At 40.3% G+C, this 13,750-nt stretch overlaps 4 protein-coding genes across 6 annotated transcripts in view; 3 read left to right on the forward strand and 1 right to left on the reverse strand.

The window, feature by feature from the left end:
• The first annotated feature begins 1,064 nt into the window (after positions 1 to 1,064).
• Positions 1,065 to 1,601, forward strand: LOC134207470 (glutamyl-tRNA(Gln) amidotransferase subunit C, mitochondrial-like). The gene has a single exon (XM_062683185.1). It carries the CDS (start codon positions 1,065 to 1,067, stop codon positions 1,599 to 1,601), a length of 537 nt encoding a protein of 178 aa, XP_062539169.1.
• Positions 1,599 to 2,746, forward strand: LOC134207746 (DNA polymerase subunit gamma-2, mitochondrial-like). Its single transcript, XM_062683607.1, has 2 exons — positions 1,599 to 2,360; positions 2,457 to 2,746. The coding sequence occupies exons 1-2, from the start codon at positions 1,601 to 1,603 to the stop codon at positions 2,744 to 2,746; spliced, it is 1,050 nt and encodes a 349-aa protein (XP_062539591.1). The 5' UTR covers positions 1,599 to 1,600.
• LOC134207745 (origin recognition complex subunit 5-like) lies at positions 2,703 to 4,321 on the reverse strand. Its single transcript, XM_062683606.1, has 2 exons — positions 3,627 to 4,321; positions 2,703 to 3,575 (listed from the first exon to the last, which is right to left on the reverse strand). Exons 1-2 carry the CDS (start codon positions 4,259 to 4,261, stop codon positions 2,774 to 2,776), a joined length of 1,437 nt encoding a protein of 478 aa, XP_062539590.1. The 5' UTR covers positions 4,262 to 4,321; the 3' UTR covers positions 2,703 to 2,773.
• Positions 4,322 to 10,009: 5,688 nt separating this feature from the next.
• The window catches only part of LOC134207748 (DDB1- and CUL4-associated factor 6-like), a 40,422-nt gene continuing 36,681 nt past the window's right edge, over positions 10,010 to 13,750 (forward strand). Inside the window, exons 1-3 of one of the 3 annotated variants that reach the window (XM_062683611.1) lie at positions 10,010 to 10,207; positions 11,982 to 12,300; positions 12,365 to 12,522. In XM_062683611.1, the coding sequence (XP_062539595.1) occupies positions 12,417 to 12,522 (106 nt within the window). In that variant the 5' untranslated portion in view covers positions 10,010 to 10,207; positions 11,982 to 12,300; positions 12,365 to 12,416. Of the gene's footprint in view, positions 10,208 to 11,438; positions 11,594 to 11,981; positions 12,523 to 13,750 lie in introns of those variants that run through there. The other 2 variants (XM_062683609.1, XM_062683610.1) reach the window with 2 other exon arrangements.

A 13,750-nucleotide genomic window follows, 5' to 3' on the forward strand; every position in this document is an offset into this window, starting at 1 on the left:
AATCAGCCACTGCCAATAATTCATTTTATCGGAAGCTTCGCCGGAGACTAAGTCCTGGAGAAAAAGCTCTGTGAACTGTCAACCTTACGTCATCATGTACTGATGTTCTGTATAGAACGCGACCAGTAAAAACGTAAGTATCCAGTTTTCCGCGAGCGGTAATGACCGCCAGCTTGCCTGCGGGCTCTGATTTGACATTTCTGCATTTTGATCAATGTGGTATATATAAGAAAGCTTGAATTCACTTAATCAGCACCTTCTTATATGCTACATTGGTCAGAATGCTCGGAGCGGTGGGTGCAGTTGACCTACAGAAATGTCAAATCAGAGACTAACCTGCAGGCAAGCTGGCGGCCATTACCGCTCGCGGAAAACTGGATAGAATTTTACCATGATTAATCATTGGCTCCACCTTAATATCAGTGGCTCACATCTCCTACTTCGATGATGATTTATTCTAGGAATGGGCGATACCGATACGATATATCGGGAATCGATATTTTCGCTCCGATTAATCGATATTTCGTATCGATTTTTTTAAGTTCGATATTTGACTGTATCGATTTTTTCTAGCGGATATCGGATTTCGATTTTTTGAATTCCAAAAATATAGCACATTAGGCACAATCTGTTAAAAACTGCGAAACAGCGAAACTTTGATGTGCGATTCGATGACCTGAAATGAAAAATCTAAACTAACCCTGTTTTTTTTTTTTTTTTGCTCTTGCTTTTAATTTTTCGGGCGTATCGATATATCGGAATATCGATGTTTCAACGCCGATATTTTTCGGCATCGATTTTTCGACAATAAAAACATCGATTCGGCAGTATCGATATTTTTCCGAAAAACGCCCATTCCTAATTTATTCATACGCCATTTCTTTAACTTGGCTTTGAATTCAAAACAAAAGTGGGTGCAGGAGGTGGGTAAAAAACATGCGCTCTTTGTCATCAGCATAAATAATATTTGCGTTGGTGCGTTTTGTGATGCAACATATCCTGCCAGTCAAGTTTCTGAATCCAATGTGCACTTGTTATTAGTGAACTGCCTGCAAATCTGTGTCATGTTGAGCGTTGTGTTTCGTAAGTTGCCACGATCGTTTTCCTCCATATCAACCAGAACACTCACTTCATCGGTAAAACCGGCCTCCACCCCCGGAACCAGTACCGACGAAATCAGTACCGATTTGGATGTGACTCGCCTGAACCGTCCATCCAAGGTTCCTCAGAAACCTTACATCTCTGAGATCGATAAACGCCAGCGGGCGAACCAGCCGTCCCGAATTACCGTGGACGAACAGACGGTACAGCTGCTGGAACGGCTGTCGCTGGTCGATTTGGACAGCAAGGAGGCGCATCGAACACTGGAGGATTCAATAGAGTTCGCGTCGCGTATTTTGACGATTGATACGGAGGGAGTGGAGCCATTGTACACTGTCTTGGAGGATCAAAAGCTTGCCTTGCGGGAGGACGTCGTTACGGACGGGAACATCCAGGAAGATGTATTGAAAAACGCACGGCTTACCGAGGAAGAATACTTTGTGGCTCCACCCGGAAATATTCCCTTGGAGCAGGATTCCAGTGGGAAACATAAGGTGTAATGGGGTTGGTTGGGGTTGGATTCCGACACCTGTTGGAATCTTGTAGGGTTAGTAAATTTCTAGAGTTAGATTTGAGGGGAGGGCTTAAGCTGACGCCAATCGGAAGAATGCTGAGGAATAATCTGAAAGATGAATTTCGCCGTGGGGAAGCTGGAATGGCTGTTTATGAGGGAAGCAATGGGATTTCTTTGGGGGAGAACCTTCGGTTTGCAAGGGAAACATTTGCGATCGATCTTCCGTTTGGAATTGCCGTCGAGGAAACGTTTGTGAACAAATCGATTAGACTTAACGAGAATCATGAATTTCATTTGGAGAATGGGTCGTGGCTCACGTGTTCGTATTTTGTGAATCCATCGATGAGCACTGAATTCATGTACAAGATTCAACGGCAGCGGAAGATTTGGTGGATGCGATATGCTTGCGATCCCGGACGGTACTTGATATCCGATGTTCGTCAGAGTGCGGACAGTAAAGTGCAATCGGTGGCCATCAAAGCTCGTTTTGCAGACGAAGAAGTGGCCTTGGAACAGTTGGAATTGGTGCCGGGCGATGTCATGCGAGATCTCATGGAAGACTTTCAGGTGAAAGTCGGCAAATCTAGCAGGAAGATCACACCCAATGTGCTGCAGATAAGGCAATGCGCCGAACTGGCTACGTTGGAGGTGATTTTAGATGCTTTCGAGAGCTCTGGAAGTAGCAGTGTGAGGATTCATCGCAAGCTGGCCCCATACAAGTGTGGGGTCGTGTGCATTTCCGATGGTGAGTATGGATTTTATTCGTCTATCCACAATGTTATTTCTTGTTTTAGCTGAAATATTCAAACAAATCGATTTACAAAAACTATTCTTTGAACAGATTCAGAACAGCTCAACGAGCTGCAGGATTTGGCTAAACATCTGTGCAACGTTCTGAGAAAATCAAACATCACCATCCTGGACTGCTCTACCAAAGCTGGAAACAGCAAGCAGTCTCTAAATAAGCAACTTCGACATCTAGATTCCATTGCAGTTCCTTACTGCTTGCTTCTACAAGACCAAAGTCTACAAAACGGACTCTTTCAGCTACGCTCCCGGGACACCACCCTCAGCGAAACGATTCATATTTCCGACTTGCCGAACTATTTATTAAAAATTATAACAAGTTAGCTTAAATTCTACTGACTCCCGAATGGACTAAAAGAAATCGCACAAATACTGCCTCACGTTGAAGCCGACCATCCGTCCGATATGCGTGATGAAGTCCATCCCGACGAGGCACTGCAGTCGCGCGCTTCCGTCCATAATACTTCCCTCGCCCGAAGCAAACACCAGAAACTTGAGATGAATCAGCGTCGATATTTGCGCCAACAAGTTGCAGTTCAAACCGGCCTTCTCGTCTAGAATGGCGTAGAAGATGGCCAGCAGTCGGTCGATGGTAAACGACTTCGGTCCCATCTGGGTCGCCATTTTCTCTGTAACTTTTGCCTTAGCGTTGACCGACTGCATACGCTTTTTCTGCTTGCCATGATACTTCATAAATAGCCGTTTGTCCTCTTTGGCGGCGTTGTGACTTGCCAGATAAGCGGCTATCAACAGGTACTTTGCGTAGAATGGAAGTTCCAGGTTTTGTGCCAGACGTTTCATGGTGTGCATCTGCTCTAGCGATTCCGACGAGTCCTGCGTGGGACGAAGCATTTCCTGGTTGACGCTTCCCATTCGCATATAGATCGTGCTTAAGGCCAACTTCAACGTTTTTGCGATGTGTCTCCACAGTTTCATCGCATCGTCCGAAGCGATTGTCCCGTCTAGAACCGGTTCACAGTACTTCTGGAAACACTCGAACGAAACAAGCTGCAATTCTTTGAGGTCTCGACAAACTTTGAAGAACATATTCAGAAAAATATTCAGATAATTCTCGTAGAAACCGTTTGGCAATTCCATCAGAGCTTTGACTCGTTTCTGAACTTCATCCTCGGATAAGGCATGTTTCGTTGAACTGAAATTATGCATATGCATCTGAGACTTATAAAAAATATCTCACACTTACCCATCAGCCGTCAGTTCCAAATTGCTGCGCAGTTCGTCCCGCACCGTATCAAACCCCTCCATCATTATAAACGCGATTTCCTTCTTACTGTACTCCGCGACAAACACCTTTATGACCGGCGACAATCCCGTCCGGATGAAGTACTTCTCGAATGGCAAATCCGACACCAGAATTACCGAAATGTTCAGGCCGCTTACTTCTGGCAACCGCAACAACATCGGCAATACATTGTGGTCCATGTCTCTTACCCTCTCGGCGTTTTCTACCACGATCAAGTAGGACAACTCGTTATGCATGTGTTGCAAGTGAGCAACAAAGTCCCGCATGCAATCCACACTGGCCACCGAGGCATACCCGTGTTCCGCAGTTGGTGTGTGGTCTGCTAGCCGGTTCAGGATCGTCTCGAAGAAAATCTTGTTCGTGTAGCATTCGATGGCGTTTAGGAAAGCGCACTTGGTACCGGTTATGTAGCGTACGAATTCCTGCAGGATCGCGGTTTTACCGGTGGAAGTGTGCCCATACAGGTAAACTGCCGGTGGAAAAATATCGTCTTCGCCGTAGAAGCGAAATAGCTGGCGTATGAGATTTTCGCGACACGGAAAACGGGCGCTAATTTGATGCACCACTTCTTCCATATCAAATGCAGCATAAACTACTGATTGTTTGATATGCTTTTGTTTATGTTTTTCCCGCCATGATCAGATCATGCCGCTAGAATAAGAATGTGTGTACCACTGGAACTAAACATGATCCACATTCATAGAGATGTTAACAGACATTAGGATTTTCTAGGGATCGTATAATCAGAGATATGCGAAAGCAAATAACCATGCACGTAAAAAAATTACCTTCCCGGATAAAAAATGCAATAGAGTTGCAATAAAATATTATAAAAATATAATACATTTTATTGATAAGCATTAAATTCTATTGTTTTTATATCATATCAATTAAAGTGCCATATTGATATTCCAATAGACGTACAATAAATTCTATTGCGAGTGAAATGTCAGCAATAGAATTACAATAAATTCAATTGTAATGGCCAAAATTTGTACGAGAAAAAATCGATTTTTTATTGTAAACATACATAACAACCCCTATTTTCTTTTGTAAAGCTGCCATTTACAATAGGCTTTATGGATGAAAACAATAGTGTTCAATGTTATTTTATTGTGAGCAACAATAGAGCTTAATGTAAGTACTATTAATTTCAACGTACTGTCACAATAATTTCTATTGTAATTCTTTTTAAATTTTTTATTAGGATTACCCGGCCAACCATTCGTCAAACTCCTTCAAAGTTATTTATCTAAAATTAAATGATTTTATCGGTATTTCTTTACACAGCTTTCCACTAAATTGATATAAATAAACAAAAATGATATAAATCTTAATGAATCGTTATCACAGTTATCAACTCCGCTAGCAATGATGGTTCTCCGTAGTTGCATGTCCGAAAGATTGTGAAACTATTGAGAACTTGAGCTATAGGTCCTAAGCCCTGGTAAAGGAGGAAGGTTGCGATGGCTGTTATTCATGGCCATCGTGTAAAGCAAAAATGGATAAACCTCAATGCCAAGGTGTCATGCGACCCGTGCCGAGGGCTGAATGGTTGAGGGGGTTCTAAACATGCTCAATCGCGAACGGAGCCTGGGGTGCACCAGGACGAACACCCCAGTAAGCAGCCCTTACTGCACTACGGCGGGGCACTGGTGCAGCGGACATTTATTCCCCTAGCTACTCGTGGAACCAAAAATGAGTACAAATTTTACAAACAACCCTCAAGGTGACGACTGCCTCTCTCAGTCGTGTGAGAGCGAAGTGGAGAATACTCTGAGTCAGCTTGGCCTTACCGAAGACCAGCTACTCAGTAGTTCGCAGGAGAAGATGGAAATATCCTGCCCCTCAACGCCTATCTCCCGGAGCAGCACATGTTTCGACAAAGCTGATCCAGATCTACAACCCCCCCCATCGACCGACTCCAACCTGCTGGACATGGAAGATAACGAAGATGATGGTATAAGGATCGTCATCAACCCCCAAAAATCTTTAGCAAGTAGCAAAGGATCCGAAGATAACAAGGGTTCTACGGAAGCCAAGGGTGCTTCGAGCAAGAAAATCCCCACACTCACACGCTCGCAGAGGAAGCAGCTTAGAACTCTCCGGGAGAAGGGAAAAGACTGGAATGAGGCCTTGTCCATAATCCTGAATAAGGAGAGCGAGCCCACTTCCTCAAAACGCTCGAGAAACGACCTAGACAAATCCGCCACAGAGGACCCCAAACAAAAAAGGGTGAAGCACCATCTGGATCCGAGAGAGCGCGCCCAACAGTCCTCAAACCGCGCGCCTCAGAAAAACGTGTCTGGACAACAAAACCCACCCATGAGGAAAACAGCTGGTATCAGCTACAGTGATATGGCCAAAAGCGTGAAGGTCGGGATAATACCCAAGGACTTTCCCACCGTCCAACTCACTACAGCCCAGCTAGACCTTGTACAAGAAGCACTCCTGCTCAGAGTAGTTCAACAGCGAAACGAGCCAATAAAACCCAAATTCAACAACCTCTTCTACAAGTCCGGTTACATGGTTCTAATCTGTAAGGATCAAGAGACTGCTGAGTGGTTAAAGAGAATATCCCTGTGGAGAATAAAGTGAGTCGGAAAAAAACATTCGTATTTTTAGTTACTTTGGATTCACGATAAAAATAATGAAATAAACTAAACTATTTTAAAATGACAATAATAAAAAATAATGATAAAGTATTTGAAATTCAATCGTAGTAGGCATTTGAAATGCCAGCACACTTAGAAGCTAATGAGAAGAAATTTGAAATTCAATCTCAGTAGGCTGACAGGGAATTCTAGATTGTTCGAATGAAAATAAACGGTGATCATTCAGTGTTCATTTCTTGGAGCGTAAGCACGCTTTCCAATTTTCGGAGTTGAAGACAAATTTTCCGCTGATTTCAGAGCGAGGATTTGTAAGGCTACGACAATGACGCGGTCGTTGCTCCCTCCTAGGTAAGAAACTAGACTAGATGGATATGCGAAAAAATGGCAAAAAAGTAAGGTAAGCCATAATACATGAGGCAAAAGAAAATGATAAGCCTCAGAGAATCAAAATGGCAAAAAAAATAGATAAGCCATAAATTTGACCAGCAGAAGAAAATGGTAAGCCTCAAACAAGAAACGAAATGGCAAAAAATGAAGATAAGCCATAATAGGCAAAAGAGAAAGATAAGCCTCAGATGGAAAGACAAAATGGCAAAAAATAATGGTAAGCCATAGAGAAAAATCAAAATCGCATGACAATTTGGCAAAAAAGGAAAGGTAAGCCAAATCACTTCCTCGGTAAAACACCATGAGAAGTAATTCGAGATTTAGGCAATGCTGTGGAATTATCGAATTTGCAAAAACAAGTGGTATGATTCTACAACTTACACGGTGGCGAATGTTAACGATCAACTTAAATTGTATTCTCATTGCATCTGTTAGGAAAGTTGAATTTTTTTCATGATGAAGGTACAACTATATTAGAACTCGACCACTAGGCAAGCAAGAGTATAAGTAATTACCCGTATGGTAAGATGTCACGATTTGGGATATTGCCATCTTGTGCAAAGATGTATGGGTGGGAAAACCATTATGATGGAAGCCAGTTAAGTTTGGAATTCAACCACTATACAGCGCTAATGCATAAGAAATTACCTGTTATGTTGGATAACTCGTAATTAGGGAGATTTAGGAAGTTGCCGTGTCCTAGTGTAAGATGTCAAAACCATTTCGATAAAGACCAGTTTAGTTTAGATATCAACCAGTGGGTGGTACTAGTGTACAACGAATTACATATTAGGTTGGATATATCGTTATCAGGAAATATAAGGAAGCATACGTCTGCTACAAAGTTGCTATGCAGCGCTCGTGCTTAAAACATTACCTTAGACATCTTGAAATCTGAATGAATTTCTGTTTTCTACAAAGTTGTTTGAGAAGTAAAAAGCATTGTTATGGAATTCAGTTTAGTTCAGAGTTGAACCGGTAAGGCGGTCATTGTGTTTAAGGAATTACCTGTTGGGTAAGATATTTCATCAATTTCAAGATATTGAAAAATGGATTAAGAGATTGAATTGGATTCCAATTAGATTTGGATTGGATTGGATTTGGATTTAGAACGGATTTGGATTGGATTTGGATCGTATTTGGATTGGATTCAAATCGGATTTCGATTGGATATGGATTGATTTTGGATCGGATTTGGATTGGATTTGGATTGGTTTTGGATTGGATTCCAATTAGATTTCGATTGGATTTGAATCGGATTTGGATTGGATTTAGATTGGTTTTGGATTAGATTCCAATTAGATTTGGATTGGATTTGGATCAGATTTGTATCGGCTTTGGATTGGATTGAAATTGGATTGGATTTGGATTGGATATGGATTGGATTTGCATCGGATTTGGAGTGGATTTGGATTGGCTTTGGATTGGATTCCAATTAAATTTGGATTGGATTAGGATCGGATTTGGATTGGATTTGGACATGGACAAGGGTTTTACCCACAATTCCCCTATGAATATCATTCTATTACTGAGGGATTACCTGTAAAATTATTTGATAGACCTGTTCTGCCGCTAACCGCAAGTCGAGCACATCTGTATATGGAATGGAGGCCCATATACAGATGTGCTCGACTTGCGGTTAGCGGCAGTGTTGGTATTTAAACTAACATTCTAGGGAACAGTCTTACATTATCTCAAGCTCCAATGTAGGAGAAAATCATGGGAAGAACAATGGAATCGCTTTAAAACCATCACAACTCCTCTGATGAATCATTATCCTGAAGCCCGCTTGTTCCTGTAGTACAGAGCAGGCTTTATGGCGGTTAAATGTCCTGTGCAACATTCAAATCGTTCACTGTGGGATCATGGTACAATATATCCAATATATCATTCATCCACACGATTTCCGAGCACTCCCATTTCTCAATGGAGTTTCAAAGTTTCAGCCGTTAAATTATGTTTCAAGCACTGTCACGCCACCGGATCCCTAGAAATACTGTAATTAGTTTGTTATTCAAAAGCATACAATCTACAAATTTATCATAAAAAATTTGCACTCGTTTTTCTAAAATATTTTGATGTAAGCAAATATGACAGATTGTAGCATTTGCATTTGAGCATGCATGATTGTAGCATGCATTTGAGATCACCACCAACTTTAAGAAAAACTATTTATAATGGTATTTATAAAGTCTGAAGTCTGCCCGACCAACTGCCGACAGAATTGACACTTCAACGTGCTTCAACACTGAAAATGAAAACACTTCTTTTTTTGCAGTCGGGTGTGAAAAGTTACCCAAATTATATCATGTATGATTTTTTTCTTTTGAGAATATTTTTCATTTCTAATTCCAGGTATCTTTATTATAAGATGTACAATCTGTCAATAATTTGGTATGATCAGGGCGGTAAAAAACTTAATCATATGATTGCACATGTACACGTAAAAAAATAACCTTATATGTTATGGCAAAAAACCATTCAAAAATACTTATACTCTTCATTATGCCACCTAATGAATGATCCCATATCAAAAAGCTGATAACATTCATAAGTTAATGAAAAGTATAAGTTTCGGGATGTATGTGACTAATGCGATGTATAAGTTTTTTCTTATACATATCATTAAGCGCCTACTTTGGCAAAAAAGTATTAGAAATATTAATACAAAATAACATTAATTTTTTTTACGTGTATCGTACAGCTAATGATGATTACAAGCGGAATGGAATACTTATAATATGAAATATTCAGCATACGATTTATTTCTATGCGGGCATGCAGAGGAGGCGCGATGCACCGCATATAGACCAATGCGCATGATGACGTAGGTTGACAGTTCACAGAGCTATTTCACCAGGACTTAGTCCCCGGCGAAGCTTCCGATAAAATTGTTTGGTCATTTTATTCCCATGTAGATGTCCTTTGCGATTGATTTCATACTGAATGCAAAGAATATCGCTGAAATACTCGGATCACAGCAATTTTAAACTAAAAATATGAATTTTAATTTTTCCATCATCGATTTTTCTTCTAACACCTTGTAATCAAGCTCTGTGAACTGTCAAAATAAGTGAGGTTAAGTTAGAGTTTGCATTGGTCTATTATTTACCCCTTGGATTCATGTGGTGCATTTTTTTTTGGGTCTGCATTTTCTCAATGCTTACGTTTGGTATATAGGCCTTTTTCAAATGTTAGGTGAGCAATGTTTTGTTTATTTTCTTGTGGAACTTATGTTGCTGTCAAACCGAGATCATATTTTTTCTCTGTGTGCGTGCACGCCTCTGTCATCGATGATCAGCTGTCGTCGTTGTCATCGACCGTCAGTCAAAATAATTTTTGGTGTCGTCCAAAAAACAAACAAGCTGAAAATTTCAGCCCGATATAAATTTTATTTTTGGGCAGGAGTTGTGCAATATTTGCTGAATTAAGTTGATAAGTGTTTATAGTGTATGAGAGATACATCTTATAATGTAAAAAGGGCATATTTGTCTATTTCTTTTCCGTTGTGGACTTCGGGTAAGCAAAAATCAATTTCCTTGCATCCTTTTCGATCCTTTAGGGTAACCGTACCTTTAGTATACCTTTAGATTAGTATTGAATTGATGCATTTTTCTTTAATTATCCAACGGCTCTAATATAATTATTATACAAATAAAATTCGCTTAAATACCATTATACTGAACTTTGCTTGTAGTAATGGTTGTTATAAGAAACTAATAGAAAAGCAATTACAGCTATCAATAATTAGTTTCTATTGGAACACATATTTCAATATATGACTTTTGGTTGATTTACTTATATTACATACATGTTAATGAACATTAAATGATTGGTAATTAGCTATAACCAATAAATTAACTTGAATTTGCCACTTGTATAAATCACTGTTATCCACCCGCCAACCCTAGTCGGTTTACTGAAACAAGATGATTCTATAAAAATGAAGGGCACATGAGGAAGCAGCAACTGAGAGACATTGACTTTCACCCTTCTCGCTAAAAATATTTAATTTTTAAATATTTCAAAACATTGGCGGGTGCGTAGTTTATTCTGAGTTGGGGTGGGGAAGAGACCACTCAATTTAGTGTTTCTTCAATTGTGGCCAAATGGCTTTAAATAACACAGCACAAGCGGGATCAGTGCGCCGGATGATAGGTGAAAATGAACAGAACAGTCTCACACGATTGAGATATAGGTGAAAATGAATTTATAGGTTTTCAACACAGGGCTGGTAATGTATCATTTATTAATTATCAACTTCGGTTCATTTTTTTCAATATGGTAATATCAGGTTATTTATATAAGTATTTAAAACGCTTATTTTGATGTTCTGAATATGCGGCGATGCACTAATTATGCAAGCGATTTGTCACGTAATTAATTTGCGGCCGTAAACGGCGCTTAGCAGCGAACAAAACAGTATCGTACATCCTCTATTCTAGAAGCAACATTAAAACATTCATCGTTAGCCCTGACAACTAAACGTAATTGCACGTGTGAAGTCTCTAAAAAATGATGAGCTTCATTTTGGTCCTTTTGAGCACATATCACGTGGCGGGGATTGGTTTGGTTTAAAGTCTTCTCTCCTCAGCTGGTCAGTTCCTACCCCATTTGATTACCCATTTAATTGCGACTGTATAGTTTGTGTTTGCGGTAGACATGACTGTGTGAAGAGCATTTCTGGTGAACACTGTTTCTAATTATAGACCGCGGCCAGTTTGTATGTTTTCGCATGCTCGTGACGGCAGAATCCATTTAGTATCTCTGTTATTCTGCTGCTCTACGCGCGCACGGCTCGACTGTTAGGTTGCGGTGTCGTTTGACGTCGTTGTTCGCTGATGACCAGGGGCATAATTAGTTAGGAAGGTATCTTCTTAACTGATTTATTTTGTTATGAATCAGGTATGACTATATTTGTTTTTATTGAAATTTTCTATGCAAAGATTAACCGTTTTATGCTCATAATCAGCCTATTGAAGTATGTTATTATTTATTTTCATTGACTTCTGTTCCTTTAGTTCAAAAATCAATTCGATATCGATTCAAGCTATTGTTTGGCTTCTTATCTGATAACTAAATAAATGATTACCAATGGCAAAACTTATCGTGGGGTTTACTTTTAGCTTTATGTGTAAATGCGTAATTCCCTAATAAGCGTAATTCTAATTTTTTTTCACGCCGATGTTAGCTTTTCATTTCCCTCCCCATGCTGATATTTCCCCCTAACCGAGACGAGAAGTTCGAACCGTACTATGCCTCTACAAGCATGTCTGTTTTTCTCTCATTTCAGTGCTTCCGTACGCTCGAAAATAAACACATCAACGCTCGGCCACCCAGCTCGCATCCCTGTCCCTAAGGAAGCTATCGGGGTACGACAGGAGCATGCTGTTTCCATTGATCTTCCGGCACATGGCCTCGCGTCTCGAAGCCGTCCTCATCTGGTAACGACTGGACGACGTCGTTAATCGCTCACACAGTTTTACCAGCAAGAACCTTGCTGCTCGTCTGTTTATTGATAAAGTGATTGTGATTTGCGCTGTTTATGGGTCTGTGCCTGATAAGATAGTTATCGGGCTGATATCAAAGTGCTGTGCTACCTGGACTGAAAGGTGAAAACAAATCGGTTAAACGAAAACGAAACAGTCAAAAAGTGTCTACTTTTCAAAATAATAGCTAAACGAGAGCGCTGGTGTGGTTTGCTTTGCGAAAAGAAGCACTCTCAGGAATGCGAACGGATAGACGAGTGAATAGTGTGTTCCGGACGCTGTACGGCGGGGGCCATACCTATGGCGAGGATTTGTTCGGTCAGCGACTTGCCAACAGCTGCAAAGGTAAGCATCGTCTAGCTTGGTCTGTGACATTGTCACGGCCAAGGCTAGTGAACCCCGCGCACGGTCTCGATATATATGCAGTGATATGTGAGGTAGGCTCACAATCATTTTTGAACGAATTACGTGACCAATCAGGAATTTGTTTTGTCTGATGATGATGAGGAAAATGCAATTCGTAGAAAAGGAATCAATGTGCCAGAACTGGTGAAAATATGAAATCATCCAATTTTGAAGCCAGTAGGTGCTTTTTTCTATCGTACGAAAATAACTGCCATGCAATGCGAATATCGATCGTTAGCAAAAGGCTGCCGAAAATATTTGCGTCATGTAATTTGTCTCACTAGTTCGTCACACTCTGTTGTGATGATGAATGTTAACTGTTTTTTCGGTGCCAACTAGAAACAAAGTCAGCTGTTTCGTTGAGGGATGATATTCTACAAATGTTTTCTTTAACGCAGATTTAAGCATGAGTATAATTTGTTAAGGACTTTTACTTAATAACCTCTAGGGAATACAACATTCAACAATAAGCTCGTTCTCACTGGTTGGCAAACTATTTTAAAATATTGACAGTAGATTGATTGATTTGGTCTATTCTACCGTCAAAATTTTGAATAGACCGCAACCAGTGAAAACGGTCTAAGTTGAGAGGTTGGTGAACTGGTGGCTGCGTGACAAATTAGAAGCAGAAGGTAGACTCGGATTTTGGCCGCATGCGTTCCGCATACTTTGCATTCTTGGGAGGGTGTCAGGCCATAAGGCCGAAGATAATGAATGAGAAATGGGAAATTCTTTCTTCACCTTATCCCTTCTTCTTTCTCCCTTCTTGCATCTTCCTTCTTCTATCTGTCTTCTTCCTTTTTCCTTCTACTTACTTCCTTCTTCCTCCTTCCCTCATCCTTTTTTCTTATTCCTTGTTCTTTCTTCCTTCTTCTTTTTTTCTCCCTTCTTTCTTCTTCCTTCTTCCTTTTACCTTCTTTCTTCTTTTCTATTTTTTTCCGTTTTCTTGTTTTTCTCCCTTCTTTCTTCTTCCTTATTCCTTCTTCCTTTTACCTTCTTTCTTCTTTCTTCTTCTTTCTTCTTTTTTCCGTTTTCTTCCTTTTTCTCTCGTCTTGCTACTTTCTTCTTCTTTCTTCCTTCTTCCTTGTTTTTTATTCCTTCTTCTTCCTCCTTTTTCCTATTTTCTTCTTCCGTTCTACATCTTCCTCACTTCGCACTACTCACTTCT

Source organism: Armigeres subalbatus, chromosome 1 (assembly GCF_024139115.2).
Source record: "Armigeres subalbatus isolate Guangzhou_Male chromosome 1, GZ_Asu_2, whole genome shotgun sequence".
NCBI lineage: Eukaryota > Metazoa > Arthropoda > Insecta > Diptera > Culicidae > Armigeres > Armigeres subalbatus.